Source organism: Cydia amplana, chromosome 22 (genome assembly GCF_948474715.1).
Source record: "Cydia amplana chromosome 22, ilCydAmpl1.1, whole genome shotgun sequence".
Taxonomy (NCBI): Eukaryota; Metazoa; Arthropoda; class Insecta; order Lepidoptera; family Tortricidae; genus Cydia; species Cydia amplana.
The window spans coordinates 1211357-1230326 of NC_086090.1; the positions used below are offsets into that span (position 1 = coordinate 1211357).

At 43.1% G+C, this 18970-nt stretch overlaps 1 protein-coding gene across 1 annotated transcript in view; it reads left to right on the forward strand.

Annotated features, from left to right (window-relative positions):
- Positions 1 to 18970, forward strand: part of LOC134658397 (microtubule-associated serine/threonine-protein kinase 3) — a 119830-nt gene that overhangs the window by 37977 nt on the left and 62883 nt on the right. Inside the window, exons 5-11 of the mRNA XM_063514080.1 lie at positions 1587 to 1662; positions 13725 to 13822; positions 14335 to 14457; positions 14807 to 14932; positions 15602 to 15683; positions 16106 to 16210; positions 16588 to 16752. Coding sequence (XP_063370150.1) covers positions 1587 to 1662; positions 13725 to 13822; positions 14335 to 14457; positions 14807 to 14932; positions 15602 to 15683; positions 16106 to 16210; positions 16588 to 16752 — 775 coding nt within the window. The remainder of the gene's footprint in view (positions 1 to 1586; positions 1663 to 13724; positions 13823 to 14334; positions 14458 to 14806; positions 14933 to 15601; positions 15684 to 16105; positions 16211 to 16587; positions 16753 to 18970) is intronic.

Consider the following 18970-nt stretch of genomic DNA (forward strand, 5'->3'; position numbering starts at 1 on the left):
GTTTTAGGTTTTACATATATTATGATTGTTTCTATAGACTAGTATAGACTATGTATAGAGACATTCTGAAAGAGGTATGTCAGTAATCAGTGCGTTTATTGCTTTCATAGGTTATACAGGTTGGTACATTTTATTGGCCAGGATCGTAGCAAGTGGAAATTTGTAGTTATCTGCCTACCCCTCCGGGAAATAGGCGTAAATATGTATAGGGTTTTGCAATAAAATAGTACATTACTGCAGACGCCGGGAAAGAAGGGCTTGCCGGGTGAGTAGGTATAGCCGGCCGACCGTAGGGAGGCCGGATAGTGATACGAAGCCGGCAAGACCTTTTCACGGCTAGGCATGTATAGTGCTTTTCTCAAACATGCAATGAAATAAAAAAATACACCACTCAAAAAAAAAACAAATTTATAATCTTTATAATAAAAATCTAACTTCACAACAAAAGTTTTTTAATTTTCCTTCCAATCCCGCCATAATTGTTTTTTTTTTACGGAAGTCGTCCGTATTTTGCGTGTGTTCGAATAGACCTTATTAGGGCCATTATACACAATCTGATAATAAGAATCTCAATTTCTATAAATAAAATAAATGCAGAGGATTTTAAATATTGTCTATGGTCTCTGATGACTTACGTATAGACAAAATTTTAAATTTATTCATCAACACATTGAATCATACAGATTCGTATTCTTAATATCAGTACGTTCGTGTATAACAGGCGTTAACACGGATATTTTGGTCCGATAACGATTCGTTCACTAAAAATATAAAAAAAAAATATAATTCGGCTGTTTAGCCTGTTCATGGACACAGACCCCATGTTTACATTAGAATTAAAAAAAAATTACTTCCCGGCCTAGGCCTTCAATTTCGTATGAAATTCCTTTACAGTTCTCTGGAGTTGCTCCGCCCTAAACGTGATACTTCGAAGCCTGATATAAGGCCCGGAGCGACGACATTTCAGTGCATGTTTGAGAAAAGGATATATATTGTTATTTAGTAATAAAATATCTGGGAGACCGAGCTTTGCTCGGAAAACGTATAAAAACTCAAAACTGCGCGTTTTCCCAGAGATAAGAGATAGATCGATTTTTCGCCCCCAATAACACCTAAGTATATAGTAAATTTCATCAAAATCGTTAGAGCCGTTTCCAAGATCCCCGAAATATATATACATATAAATAAATAAATATACAAGAATTGCTCGTTTAAAGGTATTAGATAGATAATAATAAATAAATATTATAGGGACATTATTACACAGATTGACTAAGTCCCACGGTAAGCTCAAGAAGGCAGGAGGCAAGAAAGAAGGAAAAACGTAAACATGCCTTTTGCGCCACAATAACGTTCAGATTAAGAAGCCAGACATCAAATCTGTCTAAAGGAGGCGTATCCATTCACCAGGCACACAAGTTTTTACTACCGTTGCGCGAGAAATGTGGAAATGTGGAGAGGAACGAGCGGCGACACCGGTTCCGATACTAACTGCGCGCGATAGCCGTTCTAACCTCTTTAATATGTTCTGTAGCCAGACCGGTCGACAATATAATGTTTTGCTCATGTTTTGTTTTCCTCCACAGCGATGGTCGCAGGTGGTCGGTGGCGTCGCTTCCGTCCTCGGGCTACGGGACCACTCCGGGCAGCTCCAGTCTATCTGTAAGTTATACAACACGCACGCACACTCCACGCACGGTGTGACGTCTCTTATGCGGTTTCATAGGTTACAACCGCACACAGATGATGTGAAGTCTCTTATGAGGGGGAATACATTACATGGCGCAGTCAGTCAGCAGCAATAGTTGAGAAAATCCCGTATACATATTTTTGGCACTTTGTCCGTGTCTATATTTAATGCCTTAACTGTTCATATGGAATCAAAATAAGATTTTGGCATAAAATATTTTCCCAATTCCCCTGTACCTACTGTACTTACCAGTTGCCGATTGATACTTCACAATTATAATACCCACATTCTTAATAAAAAATTATTTGCTTTGCTTAGTCCTAGAATATATTTTATGCTATTCGTGCACTCTGTAAATAATGTATATAATGTTTGTTTGTATTTCTCTATGTAAGTGAATGTAATATTCTTTTGGAGAAATAAATTCTTAAACCATAAATATTTCCTAACTTCGCTTCAAATTTAACACTGTATTCTAGTGCTTTATGCAACTTCACTAATTTTCCCAGTTTTACGTAAATGTAAAATGCAATGCAATTATGAGATTATGACACACATTATCTCATACTGAGTCAGTGCACATGTGTGTTAGCATGTCTTTAGGACACTAATCATGTGTGTGAGACTGAATCATTTCCTGAGAATCATACTCATGAGACTTTAACAAATGAAAAGTCACTCAAACAAAAAACAATCTTATGTTTATCACATTATGGTTCATATTTGATTTGTTAAATTGTATTTTTTTATATTCCTTCGCGGAAATTACGGTAACCTTTACTTTTTGTTCCATCTCCCTTATTTGGCGTGTAACTTAGAACTGTGTCGCTTTCATCCGATTGAATCATTAGTATGAAATCGTGATTGTTTCTTAAAGCGACAAGGTGTTATTGTAAGGCGTGACTGTATTGTTAGTAATGGATTTTTTATCAGCTTTTAATGAAGTTACGAAGAAAATTAAGTATTTCATGTTCTGATTAATGATACTTGGAAACGTTTTGATGTAATTGAGTGCCAAATTTGATAATAGCTTTTACACATTGAGCTTCTTTAGTAATACCACTACCTATTGTGATCCTTTTGAAAAAAAAAAAAGATATACGGGTGGCTAAAAAATAACTGCATTCCCGTTGCCAGGGAGGTTTTGGGGTTATACTGAGCAACTTTTATTATGGGACCAACCCCGAAATCGCGAAAAAAAATTTGGCTGTTTCATACATTTTGGCTGGTCCATTTTCTATGGGAGGGTAACTTTTTTTACGCGATGCGTGTGTTCAGATATCTTTGAGCGCCTCTGCCGCTCTGATATCTGATGGCTAGTGTAAAATAAATTCACGGATAACAAGGGTAACATAGAAACATGATGTGACAGCCGTCAGCCGAACCTTAGTAAATAATCATTCGGCCATGGGAGCGGTTTTAGGTCATCCACCGCAGGCGGGGCGGAGGCGCACCCTAATTTATGCTTTGTTAACTTTGTTATTTGTTATGCTGGCGAATTTGCTTAATCATAGACGAAAAGTTGCGATTAAAATTAGTTGCCTGTTGAAAGAAAAGTACAGTCGTTGACTGTACTTTTTTTTGTACCTAATGTACCTATGTGAATCTAAATCGAATAATGGGGAGTGGGTCTAATTTAACTTGAAAGATTTGACTTGACATATAGGTACATTGCAAGTTAGATTAAAGCTTGTAATATTTTTAATTTTATGTTACCTTGGTAAGGTCAGCTGGTATGCTAATGATAAACAAGCAACAACGGTTGCACTCCGGGAGTGCCGATAGAAGTGAAAACTCACCTCACTATGTTACCGACGCCCGGTAACACGATACATACGTTTAGCGGAGGTATTCTATTTATTTATTATCATCATTCTCAAATAAAATCACACTTTTTCATTGATATGTTTATTTACATACTGCCATGACAACGTCAAATTATTTGAACAAGGTATTTAATTGGTAGGTAATTATTTGAATTAGGTAAAGAGTCTTGAAAAGGAGTCCGCAACATAAATGTCAAATAACATTGAGTTTTTCTTTATTGATTTAAATGCCATTTAAATTATGAGTGGCCACCTTACGGGACTTACGGTCACGTGATCGCCTTACGCCCCTTACGGTCACGTGATCGCCTTACACTGTGTCGAGTTTATCATTTTTTCCCCACAACAAAAGTGCCCAGCGCCGCTAAAGAAGTTTTCACTTCAAAAATTTCACTCTAATATATTGTATTTTGCCAAGATATCAACAACTTAGCAATCTTAGCATGTAGGCGGTTCGGTTGTTTGCCACCCACGTGACAAAGTAGTTGAAGATTAATTTGAAACGAGTTCTTGTCCTACCTACAGATTTTCTATTCTAAGAAACGACTGTACGATGCCTGTTTTGGTAAGGACTGCCTTCTATTATTGTGTATTTATCTTAAACCAGAGATATTAATGGTACAGTCAGTAGCAGAAGTTTCTAAGCGGGCGAGGTGTCCAAAGTTACCTTGAGCTCTTATTCTCTTAACAATAAGTCGCGTCAAGATCATTTTGAACACGTCGCCCGCTTAGCAAGTTCTGCTGCTGACTGTAGAAATTCATAAGACAGCATCTTATCCGTTGAAATTGTTTAAATGCATGAATAGGTATCGCGGTAACCGAAGACAATAATAGTGAAAGAGTTATTTTAAGAAAATATCGTAGGTACCTCGAATTTGACTGCTGAAGTAGATGTAGCTGTACGGGCTACCTACATGTAACTTCATGGACAGTTCTGAATACAACACTTAAAGTGATGTATTATATAAGCACTTGATAGTACAGTCACCTGCAATAATATGTTACACAAGGAAAGCCGCAAAAATATCTGACACGATCTTATTTGTAGAGCCATAAGAGCGTGTCACATTCGAAGAATAACTAACATATTATTGCAGGCTGTACATATTTTAATTTATAAGATACTCGTAGGTTAAAATTTACTTCATAGGTTGCAAGTGTTGCAACATTTAATTCTCTTGTTCTTACATTTTGGAACTGGAATGCAAGAAACCGGGAAATATATTCGAAATCTCGCATTCCCGCCAAAATGCACTAAATTAAACCAAAAATAACATCGACTACCCGATGCGCTGTTGGCATCGCTTACCATACAATTTACATACAAATCTCAACCCTATTGTTCCATTATAAAGTAGGTATTTCAATGCACTTTTGGCACTGCTTATTGTACAACCGCATTCAAAAATAAACTTTACCGTTACAGTACAAAGCAGGTATTTCAATGCACTCTTTAGCAAACGCTTAGCATGCGTTTCCCATTCGAAATTGTGCCTTGCTCGTATGATAATAGAGTACGTATTTGAGTGTGTGTGATGTTATCAATTGTTTTGATCGCGATCCAAGAGTGTGGATTTGTGGAAGTGCGATAAGTGATAATGGTCACTTGCTGAATGCACTTGGGAATAGGTATGCTGAGTTATGTCTACATAACATACTTAAGAGATCGCTATTTAGCGATAAGACCGCCTGTTGTTACCTACATTTTTGTATCTGTTCATACTTTTGTAGTGTGCAATAAAGCATTTTATTATTATTCTCTTTATTTATCTTTGGTCTTAAGTTAGGTTATTTTATAATATGGATATAAAAATAAAATACAAAAACACTTACAAAAACAATACAAAATACTTATAAACATATTATAAAAAACCTAACCTAGGGTGCCGCCAGCAGCGGGGCAAGGCCCAAGCTGCCGGTGGTCAGGGCTGCAGAGAGAGGAACCGGCGGACTATCCGCGCCGTGTCCAAGATCACCGCCTTCTGCATCTGACCCTTGATCCAACCACCTAGCGAGAGTCTCTCAAGATGTTGGTCGAGACTCTTCGCTATTAGACCGTTCACTGAAACGACTATCGGGACAATGATCGTCGAATCAACATCCCACATGGCGGTTATCTCGTGAGCCAAGTCTAGGTACTTGCTGGACTTGTCCTTCTCGGCTTTCACGAGATTCTCATCATGGGGGATGGTGATGTCAACGAGCACGGCCCGGCGTTGCGATCGATCTATTATCACAATGTCAGGCTTATTGGCTACAATAGTCCTGTCAGTGATGACAGATCGATCCCAATAGAGCGTGGCACGACCATTCTCGAGAACTGGCGCAGGTGAATACTTGTAGTACGGTACTTCGCGGTCCACAAGGCCGTATAGAAGAGCAAGCTGCTGGTGTATAATCCTGGCTACGAGATTATGTCTGTGCAAGTACTCGCCGTTAGCAAGATGAGAACAACCGGAAATGATATGCCTGAGTGACTCTCCGGGACGACGGCATGCCCGACAAATGTCGACCGTACCGTCCTTCAGGATATATTTCCGATAGTTGTTCGTCATCATTACTTCGTCCGCAATTGCACAGGCAAAACCCTCGGTTTCTCCGAAGAGGTCCCCGAATCGTAACCAGTTCACCGACGCGAGCAGGTCCACATCGGGTCCCGTGAGGGCCTTGTAGAACCGCCCGTGTAGCACCTTACTCTCCCATGCCGCCTTGCGATCCGCAGTACTTAGTACCACAGGTTTGCGCCAGTTCTCGTTTGCCAAGGAGAGCGGCGTGAGGTTCCTGTCTACTGCCACCACATCACGATGCATCTCACAGTCGTTGTTAAGGAAATAATTCCTGAGATTGTACACCTCGCGGTTGTGGAGATCCTTGGCGTTTAGGAAGCCTCGGCCTCCACATTTCCGTGGGATGTACAATCTCATAACTGACGAGCGTGGGTGTAGCATGCGATGCGCGGTGAGCAGTGATCGGACCCTCCGATCCAGGGCATCCAGCTCGGTCTGAGTCCACCTTAGTATGCCAAAGGAGTATGTGAGCAGGGGCATTACCCAGGCGTTGAAGGCGCGCACTTTGTTGCCTCCTGACAAAAGACTGTTAAGGACTTTTGTGAGCCGACTGAAAAAGCGCTCCTTCACCGACCGTCTAATACCCTCGTCCTCAATACCCAACGACTGTGACATACCAAGGTATTTATAGGTTTCTGACTCAGAGATAGATCTGAAAGACATTGTCTCAGAAGGTTGTAAATTTGTTGAATTTACAACCCTCCCCCGCTGTACATGCATAACCGCACATTTATCGACACCAAACTCCATGTTGATGGCACTACTGAAGACGTCGGTGGTTTTCAGTAGCTCCAACAAGTCTCGGCTATTTGGTGCAAATAATTTGAGGTCATCCATGTACAGAAGGTGAGAAATGACTTCACCCCCACTCCGGAGCCGGCAACCTAGTCCCAAATCCTTCAGCAGGGTGCTGAGGGGATTCAAAGCTAGGCAGAACCACAGGGGACTCAGACTGTCGCCCTGAAAGATTCCTCGCTCAATCCTTATAAAATCCTGCGGGCCAGGGCGGTCATCTCCGCCTCCTGGTTGACGAAGGACTGTGGTCCACTGCCTCATACACGCGCTTAGGAAGGCTCTCAAAGCTGCATCAACTTTATAAAGCTCTAAGACCCTCCCCAGCCATGAATGAGGCACCGAATCATAGGCCTTCTTATAGTCAATCCAAGCGACTGAGAAGGCACCCCTGTTCCGCCGGACTTGTTGGCAGATGGTCATGTCTATGAGGAGGAGCTCTTTAGTACCACGGGACCCAACCCTACATCCATTTTGAGCGGAAGCCAGAATATTGTTTGCGACAATGTGCGCGTTGATTTTTGCTCTCAAAATGGATGTAAGGAGCTTGTATAGTGTAGGCAAGCATGTGATGGGTCTGTAGTTCTTCGCTTCCGTGGTACTACCGGACTTATAGAGCAGGAAGGTGACACCAGTTGTTAAGGAAGGTGGGAGAGAACCAAGCTCGAGGGCTTGTTGAAATTGTGCTGCCATTATTATTATATTAACATAAATAACATATAATATAAAATAGTTACTTACGATACAGGTGCGGAAAAGAGGAAATTCGAAACTCGAGTTCGACACGAGTTGCGAATTACCCATTCGCACGTGTATCGTACAACGTTTTACAGTACATATGGCCCTTTAAACTTTTGATATACACACGAAAAGTGCTATTTTACGCACTAGTGCGGGAAAATAGGGCCATATGTACTGTAAATAGTATTTACAGTACATATGGGGCTACTTTTCCGCACTAGTGCGTAAAATAGCACTTTTCGTGCGTATGTCGAAACTTTAAAGTGCCATATGTACTGTAAAACGTTGTTCGATACACGTGCGAATAGGTAATTCGCAACTCGTGTCGATTTAAAACACTCCCTTCGGTCGTGTTTTAATTTATCGCCACTCGTTTCGAATTTCCTCTTTTTCGCACTTGTATCGAAAATAACTATTTTTGCATAAGTGCCTCGATAAAAGAAAACGGTACAAATCATAAACTTAAAAGTAGAGGTAACACAATCAGGCATCCTAGGGGTCCTCCATTAATTACGTCACATGTTTAGGATGGGCAGGGGGGTCAAGAAAATGTGACATATTGTGACAAGGAGGGAGGAGTCACAAATTTTGTGACGTCACTTTAACTTCATCTGTGTCAGTTTTTTAAATTCGTTGTACAATTACATTTCTAATCAGTTTCCTGTCTAATCCCTACACCCTTATCCCTAAATACTCTAAATAGCTGGGTCATACATTATTTTCGTTGTCTTGTTTCTGACCACTCTGTCACACTTGTATTTCTGTCTTCTATCAAATAAATAAAAAAAAGTCGAGTGCTATCGCATGTCTTTCTAGCTGTAGATTATATTTTACATGAGTAAAATTAAAAACTAAATGTCATCTCATACAAAAAACTACTCCGTCACATTTTTTGGGGACAAAAAACAAGACAATGAAAAGAATCTTGACCCAGCTATCTCTTCTAGGCAACCTACTGTATACTTCGTTATCTAATATTCTAATTTCTGTTCACGAATTGTCAATTAACTGTTATTTTTCCTGTGTTACTTTTATAACAAGGTGTCGAGCTGACAGCAACAGTGTTTTACTAATAGATCCAAAAATATCTCGACACTCTGTTGTCATAACAATATCGTTAACATAACATTTTAACCTGAATACTTTTCTTGTGTATTGCAACACCAAGAGGAGAAATAGCTCATTTAAAAAGAGAAGGAACGTTTCAGTATTTTGTGTTAATACCATTAGAACAGGCAATGTATCTTACAAAACACAATTTTTGCTTCCCCTTTTCCATTATTTAGCAGATTTTATTTATTAATGTGGCCTTAACACGTGCATTAAAAAACAAGCAACTACGGTTGCACTCCGGGAGTGCCGATAGAAGTGAAAACTCACCTCACTATGTTACCGACGCCCGGTAACACGATACATACGTTTAGCGGAGGTATTCTATTTATTTATTATATATTATTATCATTCTCAAATAAGATCACACTTTTCATTGACATGTTTATTTACATACTGCCATGACAACGTCAAATTATTTGAACATAGGTAAAGAGTCTTGAAAAGGAGTCCGCAACATAGATGTCAAATAAAATTGAGTTTTTCTTTATTGATTTAAATGCCATTTAAATTATGAGTGGCCACCTTACGGGGCTTACGGTCACGTGATCGCCTTACGCCCCTTACGGTCACATGATCGCCTTACGCTGCTCGAGTTTATCATTTTTTCCCCACCTCAAAAAGTGCCCAGCGCCGCTAAAGAAGTTTTCACTTTAAATAAAAAATCAATGGTTATGAATAGTCTCTTTCCAGGCGCGACAGAAGAAAGAAATCCAAAGACGCACCGAAAACGCCTGGAAGAGCTATTGGTCAATGAAACACCTGATGAAGGGAGACCTACCTCTATCACTCAAGCGTAGGCTCATGGACATGTGCGTACTTCCAGTTCTCACCTACGGTGCTCAGACCTGGTCTTTGACGGAAGCTCAGAAGTCCAAACTCGGGGTTTGCCAGAGAGCTATGGAGCGCAGCATATTAGGTGTAAAATTAAGGGATCGAGTCCGAAACACCACGCTGCGCTCTAAGACTCGAATAATGGACGTAGCTCGGAAAGCGGCTAAGTTAAAATGGGACTGGGCTGGTCATGTCTGCCGAATGCCTGACGACTTGTGGGCCAAGTTAACCACAGAGTGGGAGCCCCACGAGTCTAACCGGGGAGCCGGCAGGCCTCGTCGGCGATGGCGGGATAACTTGGACTCCTTCTTGAGAGGCTGGCCAGATATTGCACTAAATAGAGACGAGTGGAGGAAGAGGGGGGAGGCCTTTGCCCAGCAGTGGGACACAGTGGGCTCTGAATAATAATAATAATATATATGAATACAAGAGGTAAACAAGTGCCGATATTTTCAGGAAAATGTTTTAATATATTGCATTAGGCTTATTACCCCTATAGCTTAATAGGTGATTCGATGATGTCAGCGAATGTACAGGTATTGTAATTAATTAATCATAAATATATCAAACACGTCCACTTCAACAGAAGCAGACATACATTACGAATTGATTGCAATTCCCACTCATGATGTCACCACAATGCACTTCATTCATTATTAATGAATGAATGAATGAATGAATCTTTATTTCAGGCAACTAGTGGCCCATACATAAATACCTTAAAACTAGCATAGGTACATATTATAATAGTTATTTACGATACAAGTGCGGAAAAGAGGAAATTCGAAACGAGTGGCGATAAATAAAAACACGACCGAAGGGTTTTAAATCGACACGACTTGCGAATTACCTATTCGCACGTATATCGTACAACGTTTTACAGTACATATGGCACATAAACTTTCGACATACGCACGGAAAGTGCTATTTCCGGCACTAGTTGGGGAAAGTAGCACCATGTGTACTGTAAAAATATAAACTAAACACTAAAAATCATATTATGATTGGGATCCATTACGCAACCCCGCAGTGTCAGGGAGCCGGCCGCGGAACCGCCGAAACTTGACACCCTTCGGCCAAAACTCCTCCTTGGTGGAGGTCGCTAGATGTTCAGTCGGAACGCTCACCACAAACGATTTAAAATTCGCACACATTTGCATTAAACGAATTAATGTATGTAGGTGTGAGTACTGTGAGACAATCTACGGATGCGGGTGATTTGTCGTAATTATTAGTAACTTTTGATTTTTAATACTTTTTGTATAGTTTTGTAGAGTGCCAAACTGGCCCAATGGGACTCGAATCGAACCCGCAAAATCATGCTTTTCATCTGGCGATTATCGACATAGGCACTATACTATTGTCATCTTGGCACTATTACCTACGAGGGGCGGGTGAAAAGATCGCAGCCTTAGAAAAAAAAAGAGTATTAAAGTAAATGTTAATTATGAATCGTTAATAATCGTTAGTAATGGCGGCAATATTAAAACTGCCAAAGAGGAAGGGAAAAAGTAGCATAGATAAAAAAAAAAAAAAATCTAGCCTAGGCCGCGAATATCTCAGCCTCCCCTCGTATATTCAAAATTAACTTTACTCTTTTTAGCGTATCGTGGCGATACATTAAAGTACAGTCAGCTGCAGAAGTTGCTAAGCGGGCGAGATGTTCAAAATTACCTTGACACGCTCTTATTAATTCTCTTAAAAATAAAGTCGCGTCAAGATCATTTTGAACACCTGGCCCGTTTAGCAACTTCTGCTGCTGACTGTACATACCAATTTTTGAACGTGGTAGTAAATATAAATTGGCATATTAGTTGGTTCGTGCGATACCGCGCGTTTTATGGCGCCATTACGGCTATAACTGCGAGTCGAGGTTATGGTTATTGGACTGGGAGATTATGAAATTGTATGTAAAGTTTGCCGGCTTTTCTCGTAAGGACAAGTAATAGGTTATTCTTAAGATTGCGTTTGAATTATGAATATAATGGAGAGTTTCGTGCCATAGAACTATATGAAATGGTTATATACATACTTACACATAATGTTTATAGGATTACTCGCAATTATACGACAACGAAGTAAACATGAAGGTTGATATGTATAAGAAGAACTTAGCCATGAGATCTTGCCTTGTTAGCAAATGAACATATTTTAATTTTTGTCTTTTTTAACCGTCATACAAGTTTGTTCCTAGGCCACGCCCCCTGGCAGTGAATGCGTTAATTAACATTTTTATAGTGCGCTGTTAAGGCTCTAAGTAATGACACAGAATAAGTAATAGTATTATCATACAGAACGGCCACGCACCGCCCCGCCCCGACTCGCATTACCTCGCCCCGCGACTGGCCGCGACATGAATCTGGCGGACTTCTGGCGTCTTCTCAGTAAAGCGACTTACCCACGCATACACAACGACGCGTGAACACATATAAACGCAAATGATTTTTGATGTATGGCGTGTCCGCCCTGTGGTAATGATGTGACAGATATTTTTTTATTTTATTTTTATTTAGAAATTTAATTCAGGCAACAAGGCCCATATTACAAATACCTTACAGACTAACATACATATGTATTTTATAAACTTAAAACTAAACACTAGTTATTTAGTCGATAAAACGGCGTGGCTCCGTTGCATCGGCTGCTCCTGTGTCGGATTCGGCAGTTTGCCCCGGAACCTCCGAAACACGACACCCTTCGGCCAGAAGTCGGGGCACTCGATGGTCCCCTGCAGCGGTCGCGGCACGCGCACCACAAAAGAGTTGAAGTGCACGTATTGGCGCGATCGAAGCTGGAACACCCTCAGCGTGTAACCGGTCTTCTGGTGCACATACTCCACCACTTCAGCAGCCGTGGCGGTGTAATTCAAGCTCGATACGTACAGCGTCTTACTCGGTGTAGCAATCCGCAAGCCAGAATTAGCCGGTTCGGTACTCACCTCTTGTGCAAGGTACAGTTGTGTTGCATAATCATTTGACATCGTATTTTCACGGAAAAGTACGAACGTATCTTGCTATTTCAGTCAGTCTCGGTACAAAAAGTACTGAGGTTGACTGAAGAAGCATGACAAATATGAATGTTTCCGAGAAAATACGACGGAAAACAATTCTGCACTACATCTGTATGATTGCATGTTACTGTACAAGACAAGATAGACGAGATAATATCATCTATTTTCAATCCCACTCAATGCGAAGACACGAATAATTTATCCTGTATCTAAAATGTAATAAACGTGGCCTTGTTTTAATGTTTCGTTGGCCAAAAAGTCAACAGTCAATAGTCAAAATATACTTTATTCATGTAGGCCTAGCAACAAGCACTTATGAATCGTAACATACTTATAAATTATCTTAAGCTAATTATCGGAGCAATTTATTGATGTTATTATTCCATAAGAATATTGGATTATTATACAAATCAAATTAAACACAAATTAAATTAAATTAAGAATTTCACAAAAGGATCGTCAAACATGAAAAAAATTGTATAAAAAAATACTAGTCTAAAATGTTTCTAGAATAAAATCTAAATGTCAAATAAATAAATAAATAAAAAACACAAAAGAAGTATATACATCGTCATTTGCGGGAAAGAAACTATTTAAAAAAAATTGATACGCCAAAACGATTTGCTTATAACATTACCTACTAGTGCTGAGATATAAGTTTTTAATACAGTTTCGGGCTGTTTTTGTCATATTTTATTCCATTATATTTTCATTTATTTATATAAAAACCAGAATTCGCCGCTTGACCATTTCGGTTAGTTACCAAATTACGGCAAAATAAATAAATTAGCATGATTTAAAAAAAAAATTAACGTTGACTATTTAGATGCTTTCTAGATGAAAACGAGTTGCTTTTAACAGCACCGGCATATGCTTTTCAGTCAATTATTTTACAAAATTATCTCGAACTTGACTGTATTACAAGTTATATTTCCGACGATTAGAAATTAATCGACAAAATGTCGTAATAGTTTTCAATTAAGTCAACTTTTCTAATTTAATACATCACGATTCTTGTGTCATTTCTATTTGTGACCGGCTTGTTCTCTTACACTAAAAATAACTGTCTGGTCTGGTTCGAAATAATTTAAAATCGAATGTTTAGAGAAGGATTATACCTATTGTCTTTTCACGTGTATGTCTGTCTGTTCCAGTCACAATGCTCATCTCAGGAACGTCTGCTCGCGGTTGCTGTGTGCGAGCCGCCGCGAGCGCCCTGTCCACACTGCCATCAACACCAAAATTCACTCAAGTATATACTTTATAATTATAGGCATAAGAATTACATTGGTTAATAGTGTCTTCGTAAGGGTGTTATAGAGATGACGCTGAAAAATGAAACTTGGGTCTAACGTGATAAAGTTGAATCTTGAGTGCAGCACTGCCATCGACACCAAAATTAGTTGGGCTCGGGGGCACCTCCTTGCAGTGGCGTTTTGCGTACGCCCTGTGCCCACCAAGACTAGCTGCATTAAACACCTTACAGTCAAAGACATAAGGTTAAATGTCATTTTGGAACCCGCCCGCTCAACTAAGGGTCGGTTGCACCAAACTGTTCGTATTGTTAAAGAGTTCGCTAAATTTTTATGTATGGAAAGTTTCATAGTAAAGCGCCGGGGCGCGCCGGCTGACGTTGATCAGTCTGTCAAATGTGGTGTGCAACTGGCCCTTAGTGGCAAAGACCATGTGACGTCTCTTCTAATATATGTTACGGTAATTTACGCCATATCCTAGGTACTAATAAAGCCTATTTTCCCCCTACAGCAGTTCGCAAGGCAGCGGCATGAACAACTGGGCGTCACTGTCAGACAGCGGCGGCGCATACACGGCTGCGCGTGCGCCGTCCCCTCAGAGCCCAAAGCGGCGCGTAAGAAGCCGGAGTTTAAGGTAGGTACATTAAAAAAACAGGCCAAGTGCGAGTCGGACTCGCGTTCCAAGGGCTCCGTACATTAAGTCTGACTCACGCTTGACCGCACATTTCTAATAGGTTTTCCAGTCATTTAGACGCAGTAGTTTCGGAGATAAAGGAGGGGGGGTCGGACAGACAGACAGACACACGATTGATCCTATAATTGTTCCGTTTTTTCTTTTTGAGATACGGAACCCTAAAAATAGGTCATGAAAGCAATAAAAAAAAATACAATACAATTGACGTAACTATTCATCGATTTAGTTATAACTTCTGGTGTGGTTCGTATATGTCTGTCAATGTAAAATATTTATACTTGTTTTTCAGTTCTCCATCTCGCTCCCCCGGCGGCGCGGCGAGCGGGGGCGAGGGAGCAAAAGATGACGCCGTCTCCGCCATGTCGTCTCTCTTCGCAGCTCGTTTCCCCGCCGCGCAACGGGCTATGGACGACAAGTGAGTCTCTGTCTAACCCGTGTTAACAGCTCTCTTGTCTCGCTCCCCCACAAGATGACGCCTACGCCATGTCGTCTCTCTTCGCAGCTCGTTTCCCTGCCGCGCAACGGGCTATGGACGACAAGTGAGTCTCTCTCTAACCCGTGTTAACAGCTCTCTTGTCTCGCTCCCCCACAAGATGACGGCTACGCCATGTCGTCTCTCTTCGCAACTCGTTTCCCTGCCGCGCAACGGGCTATGGATGACAAGTGAGTCTCTAACCCGTGTTAACAGCTCTCTTGTCTCGCTCCCCCACAACATGACGCCTACGCCATGTCGTCTCTATTCGCTCGTTTCCCCGTCGCGTCGAGGGTTATGGACGACAATTGACTGATGCCTGACAAGGATAGAATGATGCAGTTACAACCATCTCGCTCTCACAGTACGAGGCCGCCAAACATGGCGCAATCTCCGCCATGTAGACAAGAAGGAAATGACGAAAAATGTCTTTATTTTTTAAAGTTTTTAAGAAAACCGACGGAGCGGCAGCTAACGTTCACGAGGCTTCATGATACATTTCCCTAAACCACTTTGCGAGTTATCATACTGGAAATGGTCAGTAAAATCTTTAGCTGGTTCAGTATTGTATATTTAAAACACAAATAAATCAATGAATAATTACTGTTTCAGACTAAGATCACTGATTGAAGAGTTGACTGAACTGGACAAGAAACCAGACCGACCGCCCATAGAGAGATTTGTTGCAAGACAGGTAGCTTTTTAATCATTTAAATAATTCATAATAAAGGTCATTCTACTTTCTAACAAGAGTCCTCTCCGTAATGACAGAAATGTTTTATTTACTGGTAAACAAAATAAATCATTGAATGATAAACATAAACTAAAACTAGTTAACTAAGTAGGCCTGGCGACCTAGCCAAGGTTACAATCGCAATCGCTTCGACAACGAAACATTTTGTGTCTATCACTCTTCCATATTAGTGCGACAGTGACAGTTGCGTTTTGGATCGCTACGCAGTGTAAGCGATTAGTATGGTGGCTACGCGGCCTGGCAGCATTTCCTCGCTGAATCGAAATATTTATGCGTTGAGCGAGGAAGTCAGCTCGTTGACACAACGCTCCGAAATTATTATTTTTTTCTTTTACACACCTTGTTTCATACATTTTGTGCAGGTATTGGAGATGGCGAGGGATTGTCTACACAAGTCGGAATCGAAGCAGGTCACCAGCAGCTATTTCTACGATATGGCCGACAGTTTGGACAGATTGCTCGCTGAGGTAGGCACAAAGACAAATAAAGAGCCTGAATATATGGGACTTGCATGCTGTGCAAGTGACTTGCGTAAGTCTTGTAAAATGACACACACCAGGGCGAGTTAACTGCGCAAGTGCCTTGCGCTCTACTTCCGCAAGTTTTGGCATTCACAAGCGTGACTGGAGCAAGTAAGTTGTGCATACTGTTTACGCAAGTCACTTGCGCTCGAGCTTGAGTATACTGCTAGTGCACATTTACTACCAGAACCTAAGAACCAAGCACCGTTACGTCATATTCTTAGTACAAAGCAGTAGTAGTAGTAATCAGCTTCAACTTCAAACTCGTTTTGACTGGCAAGTAACTTCTGCGACTTGATATTTATACTCCATATTTATTTCAGACTCGAGAAAAATCAGCCGAAGCGGGCGCCCAAGTAGCGCCGCTAGTGACCCGGCTCATCTTAGCGATGGCTCGCCCCGCCCGCCTGCTGGAGTGTCTCGAGTTCGATCCCGAGCGGTTCTACCGGCTACTAGAGGCGGCAGAGGGACACGCTAAACACATGCAGGTGTGTATTACAAGTAGCGCCTCTGGTCACCCGGCTCATCTTAGCGATGGCTCGCCCGGCCTGGAGTGTCTCGAGTTCGATCCCGAGCGGTTCTATCGGCTACTAGAAGTGGCAGAGGGACACGCTAAACACATGCAGGTGTGTATTACAAGTAGCGCCGGTAGTGACCCGGCTCATCTTAGCGATGGCTCGCCCGGCCTGGAGTGTCTCGAGTTCGATCCCGAGCGGTCCTACCGGCTACTAGAGGCGGCAGAGGGACACGCTAAACACATGCAGGTGTGTATTACAAGTAGCGCCTCTGGTCACCCGGCTCATCTTAGCGATGGCTCGCCCGGCCTGGAGTGTCTCGAGTTCGATCCCGAGCGGTTCTACCGGCTACTAGAGGCGGCAGAGGGACACGCTAAACACATGCAGGTGTGTATTACAAGTAGCGCCTCTGGTCACCCGGCTCATCTTAGCGATGGCTCGCCCGGCCTGGAGTGTCTCGAGTTCGATCCCGAGCGGTTCTACCGGCTACTGGAGGCGGCAGAGGGACACGCTAAACACATGCAGGTGTGTATTACAAGTAGCGCCTCTGGTCACCCGGCTCATCTTAGCGATGGCTCGCCCGGCCTGGAGTGTCTCGAGTTCGATCCCGAGCGGTTCTACCGGCTACTAGAAGCGGCAGAGGGACACGCTAAACACATGCAGGTGTGTATTACAAGTAGCGCCGCTAGTGACCCGGCTCATCTTAGCGATGGCTCGCCCGGCCTGGAGTGTCTCGAGTTCGATCCCGAGCGGTTCTACCGGCTACTAGAAGCGGCAGAGGGATACGCTAAACACATGCAGGTGTGTATTACAAGTAGCGCCTCTGGTCACCCGGCTCATCTTAGCGATGGCTCGCCCGGCCTGGAGTGTCTCGAGTTCGATCCCGAGCGGTTCTACCGGCTACTAGAGGCGGCAGAGGGACACGCTAAACACATGCAGGTGTGTATTACAAGTAGCGCCTCTGGTCACCCGGCTCATCTTAGCGATGGCTCGCCCGGCCTGGAGTGTCTCGAGTTCGATCCCGAGCGGTTCTACCGGCTACTAGAAGCGGCAGAGGGACACGCTAAACACATGCAGGTGTGTATTACAAGTAGCGCCGCTAGTGACCCGGCTCATCTTAGCGATGGCTCGCCCCGCCCGCCTGCTGGAGTGTCTCGAGTTCGATCCCGAGCGGTTCTACCGGCTACTAGAAGCGGCAGAGGGACACGCTAAACACATGCAGGTGTGTATTACAAGTAGCGCCTCTGGTCACCCGGCTCATCTTAGCGATGGCTCGCTCGGCCTGGAGTGTCTCGAGTTCGATCCCGAGCGGTTCTACCGGCTACTAGAAGCGGCAGAGGGACACGCTAAACACATGCAGGTGTGTATTACAAGTAGCGCCGCTAGTGACCCGGCTCATCTTAGCGATGGCTCGCCCCGCCCGCCTGCTGGAGTGTCTCGAGTTCGATCCCGAGCGGTTTTACCGGCTACTAGAGGCGGCAGAGGGACACGCTAAACACATGCAGGTGTGTATTACAAGTAGCGCCGCTAGTGACCCGGCTCATCTTAGCGATGGCTCGCCCGGCCTGGAGTGTCTCGAGTTCGATCCCGAGCGGTTCTTCCGGCTACTGGAGGCGGCAGAGGGACACGCTAAACACATGCAGGTGTGTATTACAAGTAGCGCCGGTAGTGACCCGGCTCATCTTAGCGATGGCTCGCCCGGCCTGGAGTGTCTCGAGTTCGATCCCGAGCGGTTCTACCGGCTACTGGAGGCGGCAGAGGGACACGCTAAACACATGCAGGTGTGTATTACACGTAGCGCCGGTAGTGACCCGGCTCATCTTAGCGATGGCTCGCCCGGCCTGGAGTGTCTCGAGTTCGATCCCGAGCGGTTCTACCGGCTACTGGAGGCGGCAGAGGGACACGCTAAACACATGCAGGTGTGTATTACAAGTAGCGCCTCTGGTCACCCGGCTCATCTTAGCGATGGCTCGCCCGGCCTGGAGTGTCTCGAGTTCGATCCCGAGCGGTTCTACCGGCTACTAGAGGCGGCAGAGGGACACGCTAAACACATGCAGGTGTGTATTACAAGTAGCGCCGGTAGTGACCCGGCTCATCTTAGCGATGGCTCGCCCGGCCTGGAGTGTCTCGAGTTCGATCCCGAGCGGTTCTACCGGCTACTGGAGGCGGCAGAGGGACACGCTAAACACAT